Raw genomic sequence first — 20,678 nt, 5'->3', positions numbered from 1 at the left:
ATAAATTTGGGGCCCTGAAACAGAACGTTTTGATGGGCTGCTGAACTGCTGATACAAAGAGTTTCTGCGAATCGCTCGGCTCTGCAGGGCCGACCCTCGGGCCGTGCACACGGCCTGAACTCGGCATGGACCTCGGAACGCCGAGTCGAGAGAAGCTCGCGGCGGACTGTCGCCCGGCTGGGGAGGGAAGCCCCGTGGGAGGGCCCTCTCGGGCAGCTCCCCCCGAAGGACCTGAGCGCCCAGAGAGGAACAGTAGATTGGGGGGCAGGAGGGGAGGGCAGGACCTGCCCACCGCACTGACCAGGAAGTCCCCCTGGGCCCCTGCTGCACGGGGGGCGGGTGCCTGTGCTCCCCGAGGGGCAGCTTCCCGCCCAGCGGGTGCCAGCGGGCAGGGCAGGCCCTGGAGCCGTAGTCCCTTCGGCCAGTCGCCCCGGGCGAGTCCGGTGGGCCTGACTCACTGCTCGAGGCCAGGGCAGTGAGGCCCTGTGTGGGCGCAGGCGTGCGAACCCGTGCGGGGCACCCTTGGGACACGGGCAGGTGCGGGGGCGCAGGCCCTGAGCCGTGGGCTGCTGTTTTGCCCGTGACTGGTCTTCCGGAGTGTGGCTCTGGCCCTCCGGCCCCTCTGTCAGGACGCCCCCGTGCGAGTCCGCAGACGTGCCCCCCAGCGGCCGCGTGGCTGGGCGGCGACCAGAGGGAGCCCCGGAGTAGCTCTCGGCGGGGCCCCGCGGGCCTCGTGGGGCCCCGGCAGAGCAGCGAGCAAGTGGGTCCTCCCGCTGCCTCTCCCGTCACTCTCCCCGGCCCGACGGGGCTCGGCCGTCACCCACGTCCGCCGCTGCCTGTCACGTGGCCGTCCGAAAGTCCTCGACAGTAGGGCTCTCGCGTGCAGGTGTGTGGCTCCCTCTGCTTCCTTCAAGAGGCCGACAAGCGGGACTTTTTTACGTTCGAAAATTGCTTGTCCGTTTTTACGTTGCATTTGCCTTAGTCCGTGTTCTGCTTGATTTTCCCTCCAGTGAGTTAGCGACACAGTCTGCCCGAGTCGGCAGAACCAGGGGTCCCCCCCAGTCTCCACGTGAAACATCTGGGGTGCATTCGCTTACTTAAACGGCGGGAAGACAGTCTTTGTCTGAATGTGTGTCCAACTTGTTCCGTAAACAGAACAGCACTTCTTAACCCAGCTCCAGGAGCTCGGAATATTGTCTCTGACTCCCGCTCGGATGGTCTTTGGAGAGAGAATTGCCTCCCATGACGACAGGTATGAAGGCCGCGTCCCGTGCTGGGGCGGGCGGGTGGGAGGAGCCAGCGCCCGCTCCCGGGCGCGCCGCCCAGACCCCGTCCCGGAGGGACTGGCTGCGCCTGGTGGGGCGGCGAGCTTTCTCGTGTGCGGTCACTACTGTGCGTATTTAATCACCTTTGCTGTTCGGGTGTAGGAACTTTCCAAGTGGGCTGTTGGAATTTCTCGGTCTTTTTAAGTAAAACACAACTGGGAATCCATGGGGAAAAGCAGGTATTGGATTACAGCCTTTTTTGGTGCTTGAGAAAAGTACCATTTTTTGTCTCGGCTTCCTTGGTTCTCAAGCGTTGCCCACCTCTCGGCCACTTCCGTGCCCGCGCCCCCAGTGTCTCCTCCGAGCAGTGGGGGGGGGCCTCGGCTGACAGGGGTGGGGGGCCCTGGGAAGAAGCTGCGTCCGCAGGCTGGGGTGTCGCTCAGAAAGCGGGAGCCAGTGCAGCCTCTGTACCCCCTTTACGTTTGTTTCTGAAAGCTTCGCCCAGCACCAGGCAGGCCCCCTGGGGCGCACGACTCAGACCCACTTCTTGTGCTGAGCCGCCTCCGCCTGCAGCGGAGCCCAGACCCGACCGGTGGCCCGCAGACCCGTGCCCCACCCTCGGGGGCCGAGCCGGCAGGAGCGAGCCTGTAGTGTCTGCAGAAACCCCAGTGGTGGCTGCCGGTCCTGCGGTCACCTCTGTGTGTACCTTTGGCCTGCGCCACTTACAGCCCTAGCAGGTTTGCCTCAGTGCCCCCGCCCCGAACACGCCCCCCACCGGGGACTGGGTGTAGCTTGGAACCCAAGCTCCTGGTGGCACCAAGTGGGTAAGAAGGGGGCTCGGAGAGGACAGCCCTCATTCACCCTGCAGCACTGGAGGGAGCTGAGGGAACCCTCCGGGGGAGGGCGCGGGGAGAGGGGGACCCTGGGGGGTCAGGTGGCAGGGCGGGCAGCAGGGCTCACAGGCCCGAGGGGCCCCAGGACCCCCCCCACACACACGCACACAACTGCAGCCGGCAAGCGGGGACCGGCCCTCGGAAGCAGCCCTCCGTTGCGGTGGCCCCTGGGCCTGGAGGGGCAGGGGTGCAGGCCCCGCCCCGGGGCACGGGCACACGGCAGTCCGGCCCAGCGCCCTCAGCTCCTCTGGGCGAACGGCGCCACTCACCACCCGTGCCAGTTAGAAGCACCTTGTGAAGTGCTCACTGATGAGTCCAAGTGCTGAGTCCCGTTCACTTTCCAAGGTTTGCTCAGGTCTCTGAAACTGGTGGGGCTTGTTTTCGTGTTCTTTAACCCCTTGAACACACTGGACCACTAGCGAAGTAGTAGCTGTCCGTGCCTGTGGCTCCAGGGGCTCGTTCAGCTGCTTGTCCATCATCTCTGTGCTGCCCTAGACGGGTGCCGTCGTCCACACCTCAAGGGGTCATGGGTTGGACCCCTGGTCAGGGCACGTACCTTGGTTGCGGTTCAATCCCTGGTGGGAACACACAGGGGAGGTTACCAATCAATGTTTCTCTCCGCCCCCCCCCCTTCTTCTCTCTCTAGAATCAGTACACGTGTCCTCAGGTGAGGATTAAAACAAACAGAAACCAGAAACCAGCAACCTTGCACTGTCCTCCCAGATCTCTCATTGAGAGGGTTTGAGCACGGACACTCCCCGCACGACACAGAGCTCGTGCCACTGCTTAACTCAGACCCTTTATTTTTTTATCGCCATGCATCTTCTTTTACAGAGACTTCATTTATTTACTTTTAGACAGAGGGGAGGGAAGGAGAAAGAGAGGGAGAGAAACATCCATGTGTGGTTGCCTCTTGAGCGCCCCTCACTGGGGACCTGGCCCACAGCCCAGGCACGTGCCCTGACTGGGAATCGAACTGGCGCCCTTTCGGGTCACGGGCCAGCACGCAGCCCACTGAGCCGCACCGGCCGGGGCGTGTACCCCTTCATCCGCTGGGTTTGAGTGGATCCGTGACTTGGAAGACCGAGTGGGAGCTCTGGACGTGCCGTCCTCAGCCGGGGCGGGGGAGGGGGGCCGACTGGCGAGACACAGCTTCTAGAACCGTGTGAATGCGGTGCGAGAGCCGGGTCTCCCTTCACAACCGCGCGGCGATTTCAGAGGCGGTTCGAGTTTCCGGCTGGCCTGCTGCCGGCAAGGGCGTGACCGGCCTGGCGCCCGGCGAGGAGGGCCCCGTGGTCCCGTGCGGCGCCGCCCGCCTGCCCGCGGTCACCTCTGCCCTGTCTCCGCAGGTTTCTGCTGCACCTGGCGGACAAGACCGGGGGCATCATTGTAACGAACGACAACTTCAGAGAGTTCGTGACTGAGTCCATCTCCTGGAGAGAAATCATCACGAAAAGGTAGCGGTTTCTCCTCTGTCCTTGCTGGGATGACTCCATCGCTCGCCACGGGCTGTGTTTGCATGTTGTCCTGTGCTCGCCGCGGCCCTGCAGGGAGCACGACGGGGACACCAGAGTGGCCGGCACCGCAGGGGGCCCGGTCCCTCCAGCTGAGTGGCAGGACCCAGCAGCGGAGCCGGCAGGTGCAGGGGGACGCTGTGGGGGCCAGGGTCCCTGTCAGCGGGGAGGACACGCCTCCGTGTGTCTGTGCCATCCCCTCTGCACCTGCAGGTGCAGCGGGCACGGCCTCCAGGTGCCGGGGGAGGCGTCGGCAGGCCGTTGGGCCCCGTGCTGACTCGGCCATGAGTAGGCCGGGCTCCTGGGTCTGACTCCAGCTGGAGTGTGTGAGGCCGGGCCCCCCCACATCTGCACACAGTTCTCAGCCCCCAGCAGGGTGTCCGGGAAATCGGCCCCTAGAGATGCCATCTACCCGCAGGGAGCACCGGCCCCACAGCCGAGGCTTCCCCTCGTTCCCCGCAAACACACATGTTCAGACCCCCGTCGCCAGCCCAGGCTTCTCGCCAGCCAGGTCCCGAAGACCCTCTCCAGCTCAGAATGCCATTGCAAGTCCCCATTGTCTCCTGCACTGCTGGCCAACTGGCTATAGATGGGAGGGTCCCACAGCCCCTCCTTGGGGTGGCCCACGAACCTCAGATTTTATGTATGTATTGTTAAGAGAGGGGAGGGAAGGAGGGAGAAAGAGGGAGTGAACTGGTTGCCTCTCAGGTACCCCCAACTGGGGACCTGGGCCACAACCCAGGCATGAGCCCTGACTGGGAAGTGAACCAGCGACCTTTTGGTTTGCAGGCCGACACTCTGTCCACTGGGCCACACCAGCCAGGGCATCAGATCTCCGGTTTATTGTAAAAGCGTGTGACTCAGGAGCAGGCAGGGGAAGCGATGGGCAGGGCAGGACGTGCAGAGGGGCGGGAGTTTCCGGGCCCCTCCGAGCACCCTGCTGTCACTGCGGGGGTCTCTGGGAGCTGCATGAGCAGGCTGGCTGGTTACCCCCCCCCAAGCCCCGTCCCCTCCGGTGGTCGTGTCTCCTGGTGGCCGGCCTTCACCTTGGGCGCTTCCGGAAGTCGCCTCGTGGCCATCACAAGGCCCTCCCCACGCGGGGAGTCGGAGGGTGTCCATAGCTGGGAGCCAGGGGTCGGGGGTGAGGACCGCAGCTCTGTGAGAGCTGTGTTCTGGGCCCCTGAGTGACCAGAATATATGCTGCTTAAAACCAGTGTCCTGCTCGGGCTCAGTAACTGGGGTGCCATGCAGACGGGCCCACCTCTGAGGGGAGGGAGAGCACTTCACCCTGGGCTACCCCTCCGCACCGAGAACGTGCTGGAACGCCACCCAAAGCACAGTCGGGGCCGAGCGAGCCGGCTCTGAGTCTGGTGGTGGTGGTGATGCCCTGATCGTGCCCAGCTGCCCGAGGGTCCGGGTGCTCGGGCCTCCAGGACGAAGGTCCAGATGACCAGTGACTGACAACCAAACGCAGGGCCTGCGGCGTGCCGGGGTGAGCATGCGTGTGGCCCTCGGAGCGTGGACGAGCGTGCCACCGGCTCTGCGCGAGCCGGCATGCCTAGGTGGTCGCCCGGCCGGTTCCACAGTTGCCCCGTGTCTGATACTTGCATTTTGCTAATCACAAGGGGATTATACAAAAATGACACCAGTGCCCGGGTAAGAGTTAGTTACTGGATGCGTTTTCGCCTCGCAAGGACCATCAGAGCCCCCATCCCGGGCGGGAGTGCAAGCCGGCCCTGCGGCTGGCCCGGGGCTGCTGGCTTCCGCTCACCCCCGCTGTGACTTCCTGTAGGCCGCCCCGGGCGGTTCTCGGCGGACACGGCTGCCCAGAATCGGGCCCTGTACTGCGCACCTCTGCGTCCTGAGCTGCGTCTGTGAGGCTTGCTCTTTAAAGGGACGCTGAAGGTCACGCTGAAGGTCACGCTGACGGTCACGCTGACGGTGGCTGCTTGCGTCCCGGGCCCAGGGGAAACCCGAAGTCTCTGTGAGAGGTGGGGAGCCAGCCCTACAGCTCCTCACCCTCCTGTGCGTCTGGGGGAGACATGGAAAGGGCGGGGCGTGGGTGTGCCTTTGCCCTGTGGGCAGCGAGCAGCCCTGTGGTTTGTGAGGTGCCTGTCTCCCGGGAAGCTGACGGCTGCTGGTGCCCGGGGGCCGCAGCCGGAGTCAGCGCCCCCAGCCCCGCCGCCCCCCTCTGTTGCAGGCTGCTGCAGTACACCTTCGTGGGGGACATCTTCATGGTCCCCGACGACCCCCTGGGCAGGAGTGGGCCCCGGCTGGAAGACTTCCTGCGGAAGGACGCGCCCCTCAGGTAGTGTCCTTTTCCGGGGCCGCTCGCGGGCGCACCGGCTTCTCTCTGTCCTCTCTGTCCACCTTTCCCGGGCGGGCGCCGTCTCCGGGGCCCGGGCTGGCGTTTCCCTTTTTAGAAAGCGCCTCAGGTGTTGGGTTCTGGTGCTGTGCCGGTGGAAACCAGTCAGGCGAGCCCCCTCCAGAGACCAAACCTGCGCTGTGGTCCTTCGGTTTCGGTCTTGCTGGTCCTGACCCAGGGGGTGCGGGCCGGGCCTTCCCTGTGGGTCTGCGGAGGCGGAGCAGGTTTGGCTGACGGTCACTTGTTAGCGGGGCCGCTGAGTCGCGGCGTGCGCGCCTGGGTGTCCCCCATGTTCGCACGCACAGTCCTCTGCCGGGAATCACCGCCCGGGGAGCCAGCCAGACTCTCTGCCCACACCCCTCCCCCCCGCCCCCCCCCATGGAGAGGCCAGTGTTCTGCACATTTCTGAAACTGGTTTGAAACTTTCCGTTTTCTTTCTCGTGGTTTGGGTTTTTTGTTTGGGTTTTTGTTTTGTTTTTGACTCAGTGCTAGTGTTGTTTCTCTTCCCAGAATGCTCAGGTGCTGGGCATGGGGCCCGGCGGTGTCCTCTGTGCCTGACCGGCGGGCCTGTGACCCCCCCGGCGGGCCTGCTGTCTCTCGGAGCCGAAACGGGCAGCCCCCCGGCCTGCGGGGCGGGAACACCTTTCAGCGGGGCGTTCCCACCCCCGGGGGAGACCCTCGCTGGGGCTGGGGGAGGGGACCAGTGCGATTCCGCCTTCCTGGTCTCGGCAGTCATTCCCCTTGGGAGCCCTCGGGCTTCACTGTGTGGGGGAGGCGCCAGGGTGTGCAGCCGGGCTGCGGGGGGGGGTGGGGGGGGGGACCTCGCAGCAGCAGGCCCGGTGAAAGCTCCTCTGGAGGACCTGCCTGCCCCGACCTCGGGGGTCTTGAGTCCTGCCCTCCGACCTCGGGGGCAGCGGGAGGGCCTCTCGTCCGCCCGACAGCCCCACTCACCGGACTCGTTTCCTTCTGTTCGCAGAGACACCCTGCTCGCCACCCTGCCGAGCGCGGGCGTGTGCGACCCCGGCTTCAGGGGCCCCGGCGTCCCGGCCGCCGGCACCGGCCACCAGCCCCCGGCGCGGGGTCAGGGTGCCCCGCCCGGCCACTGGCTCCCGCCGCAGCCCCGCTTCCCCCTCCTGCCCGGCCTCCCGCAGGGCCTGCCCCTGCCCGCGCAGCGGTCCCCCGCCGAGACCGGCGAGCTGCGCGAGGCCCTGCTCAAGATCTTCCCGGGCTCGGAGCAGAGGCTGAAGATCGACCAGATCCTGGCGGCCCACCCGTACATGAAAGACCTGAACGCGCTCTCGGCCATGGTGCTGGACTGAGGGCCGGCGCGGGCGGCGCAATGTGAACACCCACCTCCCGGTGGGACGCTGTCGTCTGTACCGGGGAAGACGGGGTCTGTGTATGGAAACCTGGGTTCTCAAAGCCAGCTCTTTTCTATATATAAATTATGCTGCTATTACGGATTTAACATTTTCTGTAAAAGGAAAGTCTACATTTTCTGCCTGTTCAGAACTGTTTAATAGCAGTTACTCTTGAGTGTATTGACATTTTTATGTTTTTTAAACTATTTTCCTTAAAGCTGAAAATATTGACAAATGGATATAATTAGCCTTTCTAAATAAAAAAAAAAAAAAGAAGAGCTGCTTTCTCAGGGAAAGCAGGACTTCTTACGGTATATTTTCTTGCGATGACTATGTCCCGCCCCCTCAGGAAGTGTGGGCGCCCCCCCCCGCCCTCCCCCAGAGTCAGAGTCCGCGGGAGTCCTCGGCCTTGCTCCTGTGGGGTCCTTCGCCCGAGCCGCTGGTGCGTGTGGCCTGGGTGCCACTAGGTGGCACCTCGTGCGCAGCCGTGGGAGGACAGGGCACCAGCACCCTTCTCCCCTCCCACCCGCACAGGGCGCGGGGCCTGTGGGTGGGGGCCCAGCTCTGGCCGGCCAGCCGGGCTGGACACGCTCCCCCGACTCGACTCGACTCCAGATGCCGGCTCTCGGCCTCGGAGGGTCACGGTGGGCAGCGAGGAAGCTGAGCCAACAGCCCCATTGTTAGGGTCATCTTGTGTCCACAGCCGTGGGAGACAGCCCGTGGGAACTTCGTGCAGCTTTGCCAAAAAACGGTTTTCTATTTCCAGAATGACCCCAGCCAGTAAATAGCTTTAGTGGCTTCCACGGGGGCGCGCCCCCGTGTCGTCCCTGGCGTCCTCACGCGCGCCCTCCCGTGAGCCCCCTCGGCACTGCTGTCGCAGTGCGGCGCTCTCCGTGTTGCCCAGGCTCCGTGCCGTGCCGTCCTCTCCTGGGCAGGCGCCTCCGGACACCCTCCCCGTTCTCTGGACTTTCAAAGGGCTTTGTACTTTACACCTGTCCCCTCGCCAGCCCGCGTCCTGCCCGCCCGTGGACCAGCGCTGCCCCAGCCCCAGCCACCGCCGCGGGCCGGCTCGCCCTCCCCAGTGGCTCCCCGGTGCTCGCTCCCTCCAGGTGGCTAGACTTTTAGTTCCCTTGTTTTTCTCTCGGATGCCTTCAGCAGCCGACGTGGAGCTCGCTGGCGGCTTTTGCTTTGGGGCAGGCGCCCAGCCGCGGGCTAGGCAGGAGGCAGAAGGCCCGAGGCGGGCGGCAGCCCTGCCGACCTAGGACTTGGTTCCAGAGAAGGACCCGGGCGGCCCCACAGCCACAGGCCCGCCTGCGAGGGGGCTGGGCGGGCTCTGGCCTTTGACCTTGGATCTTTGAATTGTGTGAGCGAGCCCCGCCTGCCCCTTCCTGTGGGAAGGCAGGGTGCAGAAGGCGAAGCAGGGGGAGCACAGAAAAGCATGAATTCCTTATCTTGATGAGCCATAACAGGAAACGTGATTCACAGGGCTTTCTGAAGTTCACCGAGCTTAGTTAAATTTAGCACTTAAAACCTCAGTTTTCGACTCCTTTTGTTCCTAGCCTCCTCTTGGCACTCGCTGAGCTCACGATCGTTTCTCGGTGGCGCACCTACCTCGGCCGTCCCAGCCCCCGCCCGCAGGCTCCCGTGGGCGTCGGCTCTGCGTCCTGCAGGTCACGGCCACCATCCTCCGCGGACGCCGTCCGCCGCTCGGGCCGGCGGATCCCAGAGCGAGCGGGTGGTGATGCTCGCCTTCTCCCCAGGCCCTGGCCTCTCCTCTGGGAGGAGGTGGTCCACCCTTTGTCGGCCTGGGTTCGAGACTCAGGGGGCTGTCGGCTAGGAGAGCAGTGAGGAGGCACCTTGGCGGTCCTAGGTGGCTGCTCAGCATGCTCCGGCCAGTGCGCCTGTGAGCGGAGGAGGGGACTGTCCTGCTCGGGCTGCGGCCCCAGCGCAGTCCCGTCTGCACCCGGAAACCCAGGCGCTCCCCACCAGGCCCCTTCCTGGCCTCCCCCCTGTTGCCCCCTACCCGTTCGCTCAGCCACTCGGGCTCTCGCTGCTGCTGCTGCTGCCGCCGCTTCACCTGCCACCACCGTGCTGTTCTCTGCGTGTCTCAGCCCCTGTAAGGCGACTGACTTGACCCCCTCTAAGCACTGTCTTCGTTCACTGCCACTCCCCTCCCTGCCCTGCGCCCTGTTCCCCCCGGCGTGCAGGTGGGCCGCCCGCCGTCGGCACCCGCGTGAGGCGGAGCGTCGCCTCAGTGCCCGCCCCCAGTGACCACGCACTTGCCACCACGGACCTTCCTGTCCCTGGGACCAGACCGGAGGGTCCCTCCTGGCCGCTCTTCCCTCCTCTCCCTCCTCTGGCCCGCAGGCCAGTCCCTAACGCCTTTCTCCTCCTCGACCGGTGCTCTCGGACTGGCTGTGGGCTCGTGGGGGCAGCGGCTCCCGCTGACCATGCGGGTCCCCGGGCACCGTGGGGGGAGAGGCTCACTCCGGGGGGGGGGGGGGGCCAGAGTGCTGCCGCCCCTGCAGCCTCCCCAGGTGACGCGCGTGCAGGTGGTGTGGGGGCCACACTTGGAGAAACCAGTGTCTCCCCGAGGAATCAGCCCTTTCCCCCAATCCCACCGGCCCCCTCTGCCCCTTGGGGTGCGTTTCCAGCTCTGCTGGAGCCCCGGGACGTCCCCGACCCCCTCGGCCTCCCGGACTCCGCAGCACTCTGCTGGCGTATCTTCCAGAAACTCCTTCCTCCTGGTCAGCGGTCCTCGGCGGCTGGAGACCAGGGCACCCCGCTCAGACGGCCCCGAGCTCGGCCTCCCGGGCTGCCCGCCTCGGAGCCGCCCTTTTCCGCCCACTTCGCACGCTTCCCCACACGCTCGCCGAGGCCGCACATGCGTGTTCAGTTACCTGGGGGCTCCTGGCCCCGTGTCCCCCCCTCTGCTAGCGGCGCCCTCCTCTTCTGCAGCCCACGGCGTGGGGAAACCGCGCGCCGTGTCCCGCCGCCCGGCGCCGCCACCGCCAACCGTGCTGCCTCCCGCCTCCCTCTCTAGACTGTGAGCTCCTCGCGGGCAGGGACGCCTGTGTTCGTTCTGTGTGTGTCCGGGCACCGAGTGCCTCGCACCTGGGTGCTCAATAAACATTGCTCCATCCACCCGGGGACGGTGCCTTTTTGAGAGCGTCTGGCGAGCCCAGGGGCCCCCAGGACCACTCTGTGGGCAGCCGCACCCATCTGCCCCCTGTCCCCCTGTGGTGGGCCGCGGGCGGGTGCCTACCTGCCTCCCTCTCCCCTTCTCCGGGGCTCCGACACGTGTCTGGCCCGGGGTGGGCATCCCACAGGCTGAGCCTGGCCGGGAGCAGGGCCGCCCTTGCAATGGGAGCCAGGGGCTGTCACGCCCCTGGCCCCGTCATCATGGAAGCCTGGTGCACCAAGGCCTTCCTCAGCCGTCCAGGGGCCTCGTTCTAACCCCCCGCCTGTCTTCCTCACCCTGGTTCGGGCTGGGTGTACGCCCCTGGGGACCAGAAGCCGAGTACGGCCTGCATCCCCGCCCTCGACCTGGCAGAGAACCGCCAGGGCTCGTGGTGTCTGTAGAAAGGACCCCCGGGGCTGGGATGTGGAGACAGGACTCAGGGATGTCCACCCTGGACTGGGGACAGTGTCGGCCCCCACCACCCCTGAGGAACACACTCTTCCCCGGGGGCGCTCCAGCGCACCCCCAGGCCGGCCCGTTGCTGCCGCCGCCCCACCCGTGCATCCCCGCCTCCACCGCCTGCGGTGTCCCTGAGCCTCCCTGACGCGGCTGTGTCGGCTCGGTCCCCACGCCGGGCGAGACTGGGCCCGTCTGCACGCACGCAGCCCTTCCCACCCTTCCGTGTCCCGGCCCGTGGGTGGGTCGGGGCGCAGCGTGTTCACGCAGACAGCGCCTGGCCTGGGTCCTGACGGCCCGGGCCACACCGTCCCTGGTCACGGGTCCTCCCATGTCCCTCCGGACCCGTCTCCAGACGCACAGCCAGAGTTTGGACGCAGCCCTCGGTCCCTGCCGACACCCCGGGGGCCTCAGCAGGGCTGGGGAGGCCAGGGGAGGCTGGGAGAGGGGCAGAACCGTGGGGTCCCAAGACGGCGCTCCACACGGCCGGTGTGTCCAGGACTCAGGTGTCGACCTCCAAAGGCTGTGCCCCCTCCCCGAGAGGCACACTGCCCCTCGGGTGACCTGGTGGATAGAATGGCACCGAAGACAGCCCCCTGCCCTGACCCCTGAGCAGCGCTGAGGCCCGTACCTGGTCAGGGACGTCCGCCCGCTGGGCAGAGGGAAGCAAGGGGGAGAGCTGCCTCCCGGCACCCCGCCTTCCTGCGATGTCCGGGGGCCCACTGCCAGCTTGCTCCTGGGGTGGGGGGGCGAGAGCACATATTTTTTTAAGATTTTACTTATTTATTTTTAGAGAGGGAAGGGAGGGAGATAGAGAGAAAGAGAGAGAGAAACATCAATGTGCGGTTGTTGGGGGCCGTGGCCTGCAACCCAGGCATGTGCCCTGACTGGGAATTGAACCTGCGACACTTGGGTTCGCAGCCCGTGCTCAATCCGCTGAGCTACGCCAGCCAGGTATGAGAGCACATTTTTAAAAGGAGAATGTGGGGCCCCGGTCAGAGGGCTCAGAGGGTTGGAGTGTGGGTGGTCCCGACACCCCACGGCTGTGGGTTCAGTCCCCAGTCGGGGCACACACGAGATGCAACCGGGGAGCCCTTGAAGAGGCGGAACCACACATCGACGCTTCCTCCCCTCCTGTCTCTCTCAGGCCGCTAAATAAAATCTTTACAGAAGAGAGAGTGGACTGGCTCGCAGCGCGGAAGCCCGGTCGTGGTGAGCACCGGCGGCAGCCACTGGGGAAACTGAGTCTGGGCACGCTGGGATTTGCCCAGAAACGGCAGAAGTGCCCACGGCCAGTGCCGGAGCTGGACACCCGGGGGCCATGGGGCTCGTTGGGTCAGCCCCTCCCGCAGGACAGCCAGCCGTAGGTGGGGGGCTTGGGGCTTCCCTTCCCACCCCACCCCCACCCTCGGCCGGGTCCCCAGGGAGCCTCCCAGGCTGCGGCCTGAAGCCCAGGCTGGGGTCAGGCCCGGGCAGGCCCCGCCCTCCCCTCCCCCCACCCCCCCGCTGCCCCCTGAGCGAGGAGGAGGCAGCCCCCCCTGGAGGAATGCACCCGTCTGCCCGCCTGTCTGGCTCCGGGATCAGTCTAGGGTTTCAGCCACCAAAACAGGCTGCAGGAAGCAGAGGGCCGGGGCAGCTGGCCCGGGAGCCGCGGGCGCCTCTCTGCTCCCGAAACCCGGGTCTCCTGAGGCCAGCAGGTCCCTCCGCCCTTGCCAGCCCCCCAGAGGACAGGCCCTGCCTGCCACACACCCCCCCCAGAGACGGGGGTTTCCCATGCTCACCCCGTGCTGTGCCGAGGCCCCTGAGGGCACTTGCTGCTGGTGGCCGTCCGGGTACTCGGTGTTGCACCCCGCTGTGCCCAGCGGCGGGGGCGGGGGGACTGTACAGGTCCAGGGAGGAAGTCCCTGCCCCTGCCACCCACCAGCCTGTCTCAGGTCAAGGCTGCCCCCGTTCTGCCTCAGCCCTGCTGGCAACCCCTTGGGCTGGGCCCTCCCCGTCTCTGGGTGCCGGCATTTCAGCCCGTGAGACAGAGGCACGTCTCCCACCTGCCACCAGCCTGGCCAGCAGTGGGTGCCAGAGCACTGGCCGTGGAGGGGGCTGCCCTCTAGCCGTCACCGCCCCCTCTTCCAGGAAGTCCCCCAGGGAGCACCCCCCCACCCTCCCCGCACACCAGCCCTGAGCACATTCTAGCACTGCCTGAATGTACGGAGCTCCCCTACACGCGGCACTGGGGGAGCACGGCACGGCAGCGCTGGGGCTCGCATCCACCCGACGTGACAACCCTCCGACGGCACAGCTGTCGGCCCAGCAGCCCGCAGGCCAGGGGCCCCCTTCCTGAGACGGAGCTGCCCAGTGTAGGCCGCGGGCCAGAGTCGCCCCAGGTCTGATGGGTGCCCCAGGGTGGCGAGGCACTGCGATGGGGGCGGGGGCGGGCGGCAGCCCAAGGACAAGGGGAGACCGAGACTCTGAGGGGGCCCCAGCTCTCGGGGAGAGGAGAGGGAGGGCGTGGGCAGCGGGGGACAGCGCACAGCAGGGCCAAGGCCCCCGCAGGGGACAGCTTCGCCTGCCCCCCAGGGAACTGTGTGTCACCAGGTGCCCCAGGGTCTGTCCCACCTCCGGGCCAGGGGACAGCCCCTCTGCTGTCTGCCCTCGGCCAGTGCTTTCGGCCACGGCAGCCCCCGGCGTGGGTCTGGCCACAGCACCTTCGGGTCCCCTCTCGCCCAGCGCCAGCTGCTCCCACATCTCTGACGCACCGTCGGGGCACGGAGCCCGGCACACAGGCGGCCTTTGGTGCGTCCTTCTGGGGGGACGCGCCCACAGAACAAGGGTGGTCCCGCTGCCCGCAGACACCCCTCCCTCCAGATGCTCACACGGGACCTGTACCTTTCCCTCCAGGCCACGGGGACTCACTCCTTCCTAACTGTGTTCCCTGCGCGTAGCACAGCGTGGCACATAGTAGGTGCTCAACAGAGGCTCAGTGACCTCTGATGGGAGGTGAGTGGGCCCCTCCCTCGGCCGGCAGAGAGGGGTGTGTGTTTCGGAGCCCAAGTCACGTGTGAGGCGGTGGTGGCGGGAGGCACCGCTCGGTGTTTGGGGGGGGACGGTCTGGAGGACACCTGGCACCTGGAGGCCGAATGCCCGGCGGGTTATGTACGCTGAGGCCAGCTTCCTCGGGGGCTGTGTGGGCACGGCGGGGCCAGAGCCCCCGGTGACAGCAGCCCGGGAGGCGGCGGGCAGGCCCGGGTGGCGGGCGGAGGGCTTGTCGGGACCAGACACCCAGACACCAGCCGGCGTGCCTGGCAGCCCCTGACTCACGACAGCCGCGGGGCAGGAGCGGGAAGTGCCCCTCCCGCCCTGGGCCTGGGGCCCTGCCTGGGCGGGCAGGGCGGACCCCGGGGGTAACAGCAGCGGGACAGGGCCAGGGCCTCGGGGGCACTCAGGGGAGGGGAGGCGGCTGACGTCGGGAGCAGGGACCCCCTGGGTGGTCAGAGCCCTCAGCCGGCGGAGGCCAGGCCTGCAGGGGGCCGCCTTGCACTTCCGGCCTCCCCTGCATGGAGTCCCCTGCTGGGGACGAGAAGATTCCAGCTCCCCCGCCCCCAGCGTGGGGCCTCAGCCGTGTCGGGGGGAGGGCCCACCCACAGGCGGGTAAGGCCGTGTCTGGGCGCCCCGGGGAGGCAGCAGGTGGTCTGACCCTGGGCCCGCCGTCCCAGGGCTGTGAAGGGGGACACGCACGCCTCCCTCCAAGGACCGCAGTGAGTGCCAGGTGGGGTGACTTCTCCACCCGGCGGGTGAGGACGCGTCCAGGCCAGGGCCGATGCCGCTTCTGGGAAAGGGAGCCCCCGCCCTTCGCGGGGAAGGCAGCTGCCGGAATGGCCCCGTGTGCTGACGAGGCGGGAAGGTGCGTGGAGGCAGCTGGTGTGATTTCCGGGCCGGCCGGCACCCGGCGGCGTGGGCCAGACCCGACACCGTGGACCGGGACATCGGGGCCGAGGGGATGGGCTCGCCGAGTGACAGTGCGGAGGCTCGGGGTCCCCCCTGTCACGGGTTCCCACCACGTGACCCCGGGCTCGGCAGCCCGACCCCGGGCCAAGCTCTGGGCGTGGCCGATGGGAGACAAGAATGAAAGTGCGCTTCTCTTCGTCCCCACGATGCTGCGTTTTGTCACTCGCTCCCTCGCCACATCCTGGCGGGTAACGGGGCCGCTTCCCCGTGCGCCCGCCCGGCTCTGGGCGCTGCTCTGGGGGCCAGCTGGAGAGCAGAGCCAGCAGCGCCCCCCGCCCCCCGCCCGAGGCTCCCGGGAGAAACCGGCCGGCGGGGGAGGACAGTCGGGGGCGGGGCTGGGGGGGACACGGGGACGAGAGCCCCCAGTGCGCCTCTGAGCAGTCCACCCAGCGAGAATCCCGGGACGAGGGCCTGAATGGTGTTTGCTGCCAGCACACTTCCAACTTTTTTTCCTTTCTTTTCCTTGTTCCTGGTCCTTTTTTCTCCTTCCTTCCTTTCCTCTCTCTCCCCCTCCCTCCCAGCTTTCCTCGCTCCCTCCCCCCCATCCTTTCTTTCTGTGCATGTTTGAATTGTGTTTAATAAGCACCCAAAACTACCCAAAAGAATAAGGAAGAACATAAAAACATCGAAGGTTCCTCCCTCCTGGAGATAAGAACGGTTTCAGCAACAACCCCTTCTTCCGTGGGGAACAGGCGTTGTGACAGGAGGGAGAGGCCGAGTCGGGCAGACCCTCTATGGAGGTGGCACGGAGCGGTCCCGCGTCACCCCAGGGCCCCCCTGGTCAGCGCGGCTCCGAGAGGCCCTGCCGGCATGCGGCCAATCCCCAGTCCCGCACGACACAGAGAGAGGACCCAGCCAGACCGGGGTCCTGGGGCTCCCTTGCCGAGCGCTCAGGGCCACAGGTGCCAGGTGAGCACGGGTGACAGAGGCTGGTGGCAGCCCCGCGGCGCCCAGAAGGACCACTGTTAAGGACACCGTGAGCCCCCAGGACAGGGCGCCTGAGACGGGCTCTGAGGTCGGGGCCGTGGGCGGTGGTCCCGCAGGGCCGTGGGCAGTGGTCCCGCAGGGCCGTTCGTGCCCATTTCACAGACAAGAAGCAGGGACGCCAAGGTCGAGGGACCTGCCCGGTCGCAAGGCTGAGACACCAAGACAGCCCTGGGAGGCCAGCACAGCGGCGTCTTCCACCCATTCCTTCAAAGACCCCGGGCGCAGCAGGTGCGGGGCCGGCGGTGGAGATTGCCAGAGGGGCAGCGCCACCTGCCCCGTGGGGGCTGGCGTGCTGCGGAGGGAGGGGGCAGGTGGACCGTGAACCCCTCGAGGTCACTCCACACGGTCGTGAGAGGAATGCCGCCTGGGCTCTATGGGCTCCACCTCCACTCTCTCGGAGTCAGCTCTCTGCCGGCTTCCCAGGGAAGGAAGGGCTCGCTCAGCCCTGCAGCCCCACGGCCCTCCGTCCCCTCCGGGTCTTTGAGAGCACGCTCCCCGCCCCTGCACCTCCCAGCCCCAGCCTCCCACCCTTAACAGCGTCCCCCCCCCCCCCCCCCCCGCCAACTTTCCCCTCAAACTGCTCTGCTGGGATCCCAGGGGCCCGGGGCTCCTCCCAAACCTCCATGCGGTGGTGGCGGGCCTGGGGCTGCCCGCGGTGGGAAGGGCCGGCCGCCCCGGGAATGCCTGCATTGCTATCCGATTCCTGGGCGGCAGCTGGGCCCAATTGAGCTGGGGGACGCTGACCGTGAGGCCTGGCCTCCAGCCAGCACCCCGCAGGAGGGCTGAGCCTGCCGGTCCCTTTTCCCCGGAGATAGAGTTGCTGGGGTAGAGTTGCTGGGGACGCCCCAGGCCCACCCAGCCCCACCGGCAGCTCCCCGCTGCTCCCTGCAGACCAGGGCCCCTGCCCGCCGCTCGGGTTTCCAGGACTCAGAGGCGGTGCTCCCAGCACGTGGGGGGAGGAAGCTGGGAGGCTTTCTGCTGGCATGGGCTTGTGGGTTTGGGGGTGCAAAGGGACACACACAGGCTCATGCTCCCCCCCCAAAACACACACACACACACACACACACACAGCAAGCCCTCGCTTGGAAACCCCGGGCTCCCGGTCTGACCCTCATCATCACCCAGGCGGGGGTGGGGATATGGCCCAGGCCAGCCCGCCACGCCGGTCCCTGTACGCCACGGCCAGAAACAGTGTTTATTCCTGGTAATGTGTTTCCTGGGTGCCCGATTTAAACCAGACCCCCAGATGGGTGTCTGAAATACAGGTGCACTTTCGAACGAACGGACCCCCGACATCACCGGAGGCTTGGTGAGGTCAAGCGCTGGGCCCCGAGGCGCCTGTGCAAGTGGCGAAGCTGGGAATGAAGCTCAGGTCTGCCCAGCTTCCGTGGACAGGATTTCCTCCAGGGCAGGTCCGCTGCCCGAAACCCCGCCCTGCAGTCCCCCCTGCCCCAACAACTGGAGCGTAAGTGGCCCTGGAGAGCTCCCTCCTAAACCAGACAGAGCAGGCCCAGAAAGGGAGCAGGAGAGAGGGCCCCGGGGCGGGAGGGTGGGAGAGGCACGGGCTCCGGCCTCTCCCGGGGACAGACACCCACCCTCCCCCCACAGCAGGCCCTTCTCCGGCTGCGCTGCGAGGCGCAGGGGCGGAGAGAGGGGTGCAGGGCACAGGCCCGAGAGAGTGGGGTGCGAAGGGGAGCCCCTCCCCGGGGGGTCAGGGCGTGTACCTCGGGGGCTGTTCAGATGCGCTTCCTTTCGGCCCGATGACTCTCTCTCCGGGCTGCCCTGCTGCCCTGAGCTCCGGCCACACCGACGGCCCGGGAGCGAGGTAGAGAGAGCGAGTGACACAGTGGTACCCCGAGACTGGTACCGAGGACACCCTGTCTAGGGCTTAGGGGTGACTGGAACGTTCTCAGTGTCTGTCCTCTCCTCTCCTCGCGGCCACCCGTGGGGCGAGCCGCCACCCCGTCTGCCTGCCGGTCCTCTCTCTCACTTGCGGGGACTCCAGCCCTGCCTCCCAGGGCCACCAGAGGCAGGTGGCAAGGGACGGGGCAGGGCCCATCAGAGCCCTCCCGCCCGGCCACGGGACCGGCCCCAGGCCCGTGGGATTCCGTTCCGAGCCCTGTGGGAACTGCCAGAAAGAGAGAGAGACACTCTTTCTCACACGTGTCATGAGCCAGCAGGGCTAAGCCGGGAGCTGTGGGCGCCCATCCTGTCCTCCCTGGTCGGGGTGGGTGTCCCCCCCGGTCATCTGCGGGGACGCCGTGTCTAGTGGGGCCTGGTCCCCCCTGACCCCGCACCGCGGCCTCTGCAGCTCCGCTGTGGATTGTGGTTCCCGTGGCTTGGGCAGGCCGTCCAGAGCTCGGAACGGCCGTGCTCCTGGGGCGCCCCGTACGGGCCAATGCCGAGAACGCGCCCGGGTTCTCCCACCGGGGTCCGCTGCTGGGGGCTTGACAAAAATAACAGCGAGGCCGGAACTCCCGCTCCAGGAAGGTCCCCCAGACAGGTCACGGGCGCGAAGGGTCAGCCTGCGGGCTCCAGACAGGAAGCCAGGCGTCACGGCTTTGGGCCGCAGCCAGCCCTGCCCAGCCTCCCTCACGCCTGAGCACGTCAGCAGCTCCCTTGGGTGGGTGTGGAGGCTGCTGGGCTGGAGGGGAGACACAGAGGCTTGGGACGCTTTGGGAAAGTGGAGAGAAACCGTGAACTTGCGGCACAGAAAGCAGCGGAAGGAGAGGAGACCCAGCTGGGCTGGAGGGACTGGCCGTGCCCGGCCGGCCGCGGCAGGAGTCTTGGGCGGTGCCAGGAACCGGAGCGGTGCTCTTGTCTCTAGGCAAGAAGTAGTTCGGGGTTCTCAGGAGAACCTCACATTCAGAAAGAGGGGCAGCGCCAGGCCCAGGAGCACGAGGCCCTGCTGGACACCAAGGTCAAGCCGGAGGCTGAGACCGCCGCGGCCGACGCCCACTGGAGAAAGGGAGGACTTGGGTCTGGGTGACGCCCTGGACCACGGCCACTCCACGTGCAATCTGTCCCAAAGACCACCCCCTGCAGGGCTGTGGACGGCAAAGTGGTGCCTGAGGCCAGCGACACCAACGTTCACGACAGCAGAAGTGGGCACCCCTTTTGGGGGGGCGCAAAACTTTTTTGAAAAGTTCAGAGATCAAAAAAAAAACCCTTGTTAAAATCTCATCTAAGGGGCAGATGTTGATGACTGCTGTTTTTACTTTCTGTCACTCTTAATTAAGAGGAAAAGACAACCCATGCCCTTAGGAGGCGACCGCAGGTAAGGCTGGATCCAGCCGCTGAGCCTAGGACCGCCCCGAGACTGTGGTGTCCGTGCCGATCCGGGGGAGGAGGACATGAGGTCGCGGGAGTGGAACTCCTGGTACAACGCCCGGCACACGATGGCGTGGCCACTGTCATCACAGACAGAGGGGGAGGCCCAGCATTCTTGACTCCCAACATTGTTTTCCTTAAAAAAAAAAAAAAAGGAAGCTTTTTTGGCCTGGAAATGGGTTCGCTGGAATGAAACCCGGGGGCTGGGGATCCAGCAAACGCAGCAAGAGGCGCCTCCTGGTAGGAGAGGCTGCTGCTGAGGCAGAAAGGGATACAGTTCTCACCCGGCACTTGGAAACGCGAACAGTGTGTCTGCGGTCGCTGGTGTCTTTACTGGAGCTGGGACGTGTAACACCTCCAAACGGCACGGGACTGGTCTCCGCAGTCGGAGCGGAACAGGCTCACGGGGAGCTGAGCAGCTAATCTAACCACGTGGTGGTGGGAGGGGGGTGGGAGGGGTGGCCTCGGTGCTTTTCCACCACAAATGTGCTCTTCGGCTGGTCCCCTGATGCCTGGCGGGGACACGCACGTGGGGCGTCCTTGGTCCCAGCACCTGCTGACTTCAGAGGCGTCGGCATCCTCCGCGACCGTGGCGGGCCCCCCCCCCCTCTCTGCCGGGCACCGGGCTCAGCTCCGGGCCCCTGGGGAGGCAGCCCCGATTCCGGGCTGCGAGAGATCCCCGTGAGACCGGCGCGTGCTGGCTGGCTGGTGCATTGGATTCCGAGAGAAAAGAGAGCAAGGAAACCCCACCGCTCCAGACCAAAGAGAGGCCAGCCCCTGGGGCCCGGCCCTGGTCCAGGCTCTGCTATCTTACTTACACAGTCTGTGATGCTTAGTCAGTATGCAAAACGACACTGTTGCTTAGCAACCAAAACTACAGCGCACGTGTAGATCTGAGCGGCCCTGGACGCTGCACAGGGGACACGGTAAGGAGGAGGGGCCAGGATGCCTGCGCCCCAGGCCGACGCCCCGCCCCCCAGCACCCACGTGGCCCCTACTGACCACGGGTAAGTGAGCGGAGCCCTTGGTGGGCGGGGCCCTGTGAAACGCTGCGTGTTCGCGGCCTCCTGGTTCCTCACGACAGCCCCAGGGGCAGCAGACACGACGGTTACTTCCGTTTTCCCACGAGAAAAAGGAGGCCCAGAGAGGTGAAGCATTGTTCAAGGTCACACAGCCCGGAAGAGGCGGGCCCAGAGTTGGAACTCCAGCCCCTGGCTGGGGGCATCGTGCGCGCTGACCCAAGGCGCAGTGCCTCGTGCCCAAAGCATCCCTTATGAGCGGCGTCTCCCCTGCCGTGAGAAATGTTCCCGACGCGGTGCAGGGT

General features: G+C 66.4%; 1 protein-coding gene across 1 annotated transcript in view; it reads left to right on the top strand.

Annotated features, from left to right (window-relative positions):
- N4BP1 (NEDD4 binding protein 1) overlaps positions 1-7,714 on the top strand; it is a 30,844-nt gene extending 23,130 nt beyond the window's left edge. The window contains exons 4-7 of the mRNA XM_028501978.2: positions 1,156-1,252; positions 3,508-3,615; positions 5,873-5,980; positions 7,014-7,714. Of these exons, the coding sequence (XP_028357779.1) occupies positions 1,156-1,252; positions 3,508-3,615; positions 5,873-5,980; positions 7,014-7,356 (656 nt within the window). The 3' untranslated portion in view covers positions 7,357-7,714. The remainder of the gene's footprint in view (positions 1-1,155; positions 1,253-3,507; positions 3,616-5,872; positions 5,981-7,013) is intronic.
- The last annotated feature ends 12,964 nt before the right edge of the window (positions 7,715-20,678 follow it).

This window comes from Phyllostomus discolor, chromosome 12, assembly GCF_004126475.2.
Source record: "Phyllostomus discolor isolate MPI-MPIP mPhyDis1 chromosome 12, mPhyDis1.pri.v3, whole genome shotgun sequence".
Taxonomy (NCBI): domain Eukaryota; kingdom Metazoa; phylum Chordata; class Mammalia; order Chiroptera; family Phyllostomidae; genus Phyllostomus; species Phyllostomus discolor.
The sequence above is the reverse complement of the archived record's forward strand: the minus strand, read 5'-3'. Positions and strand labels throughout refer to the sequence as shown.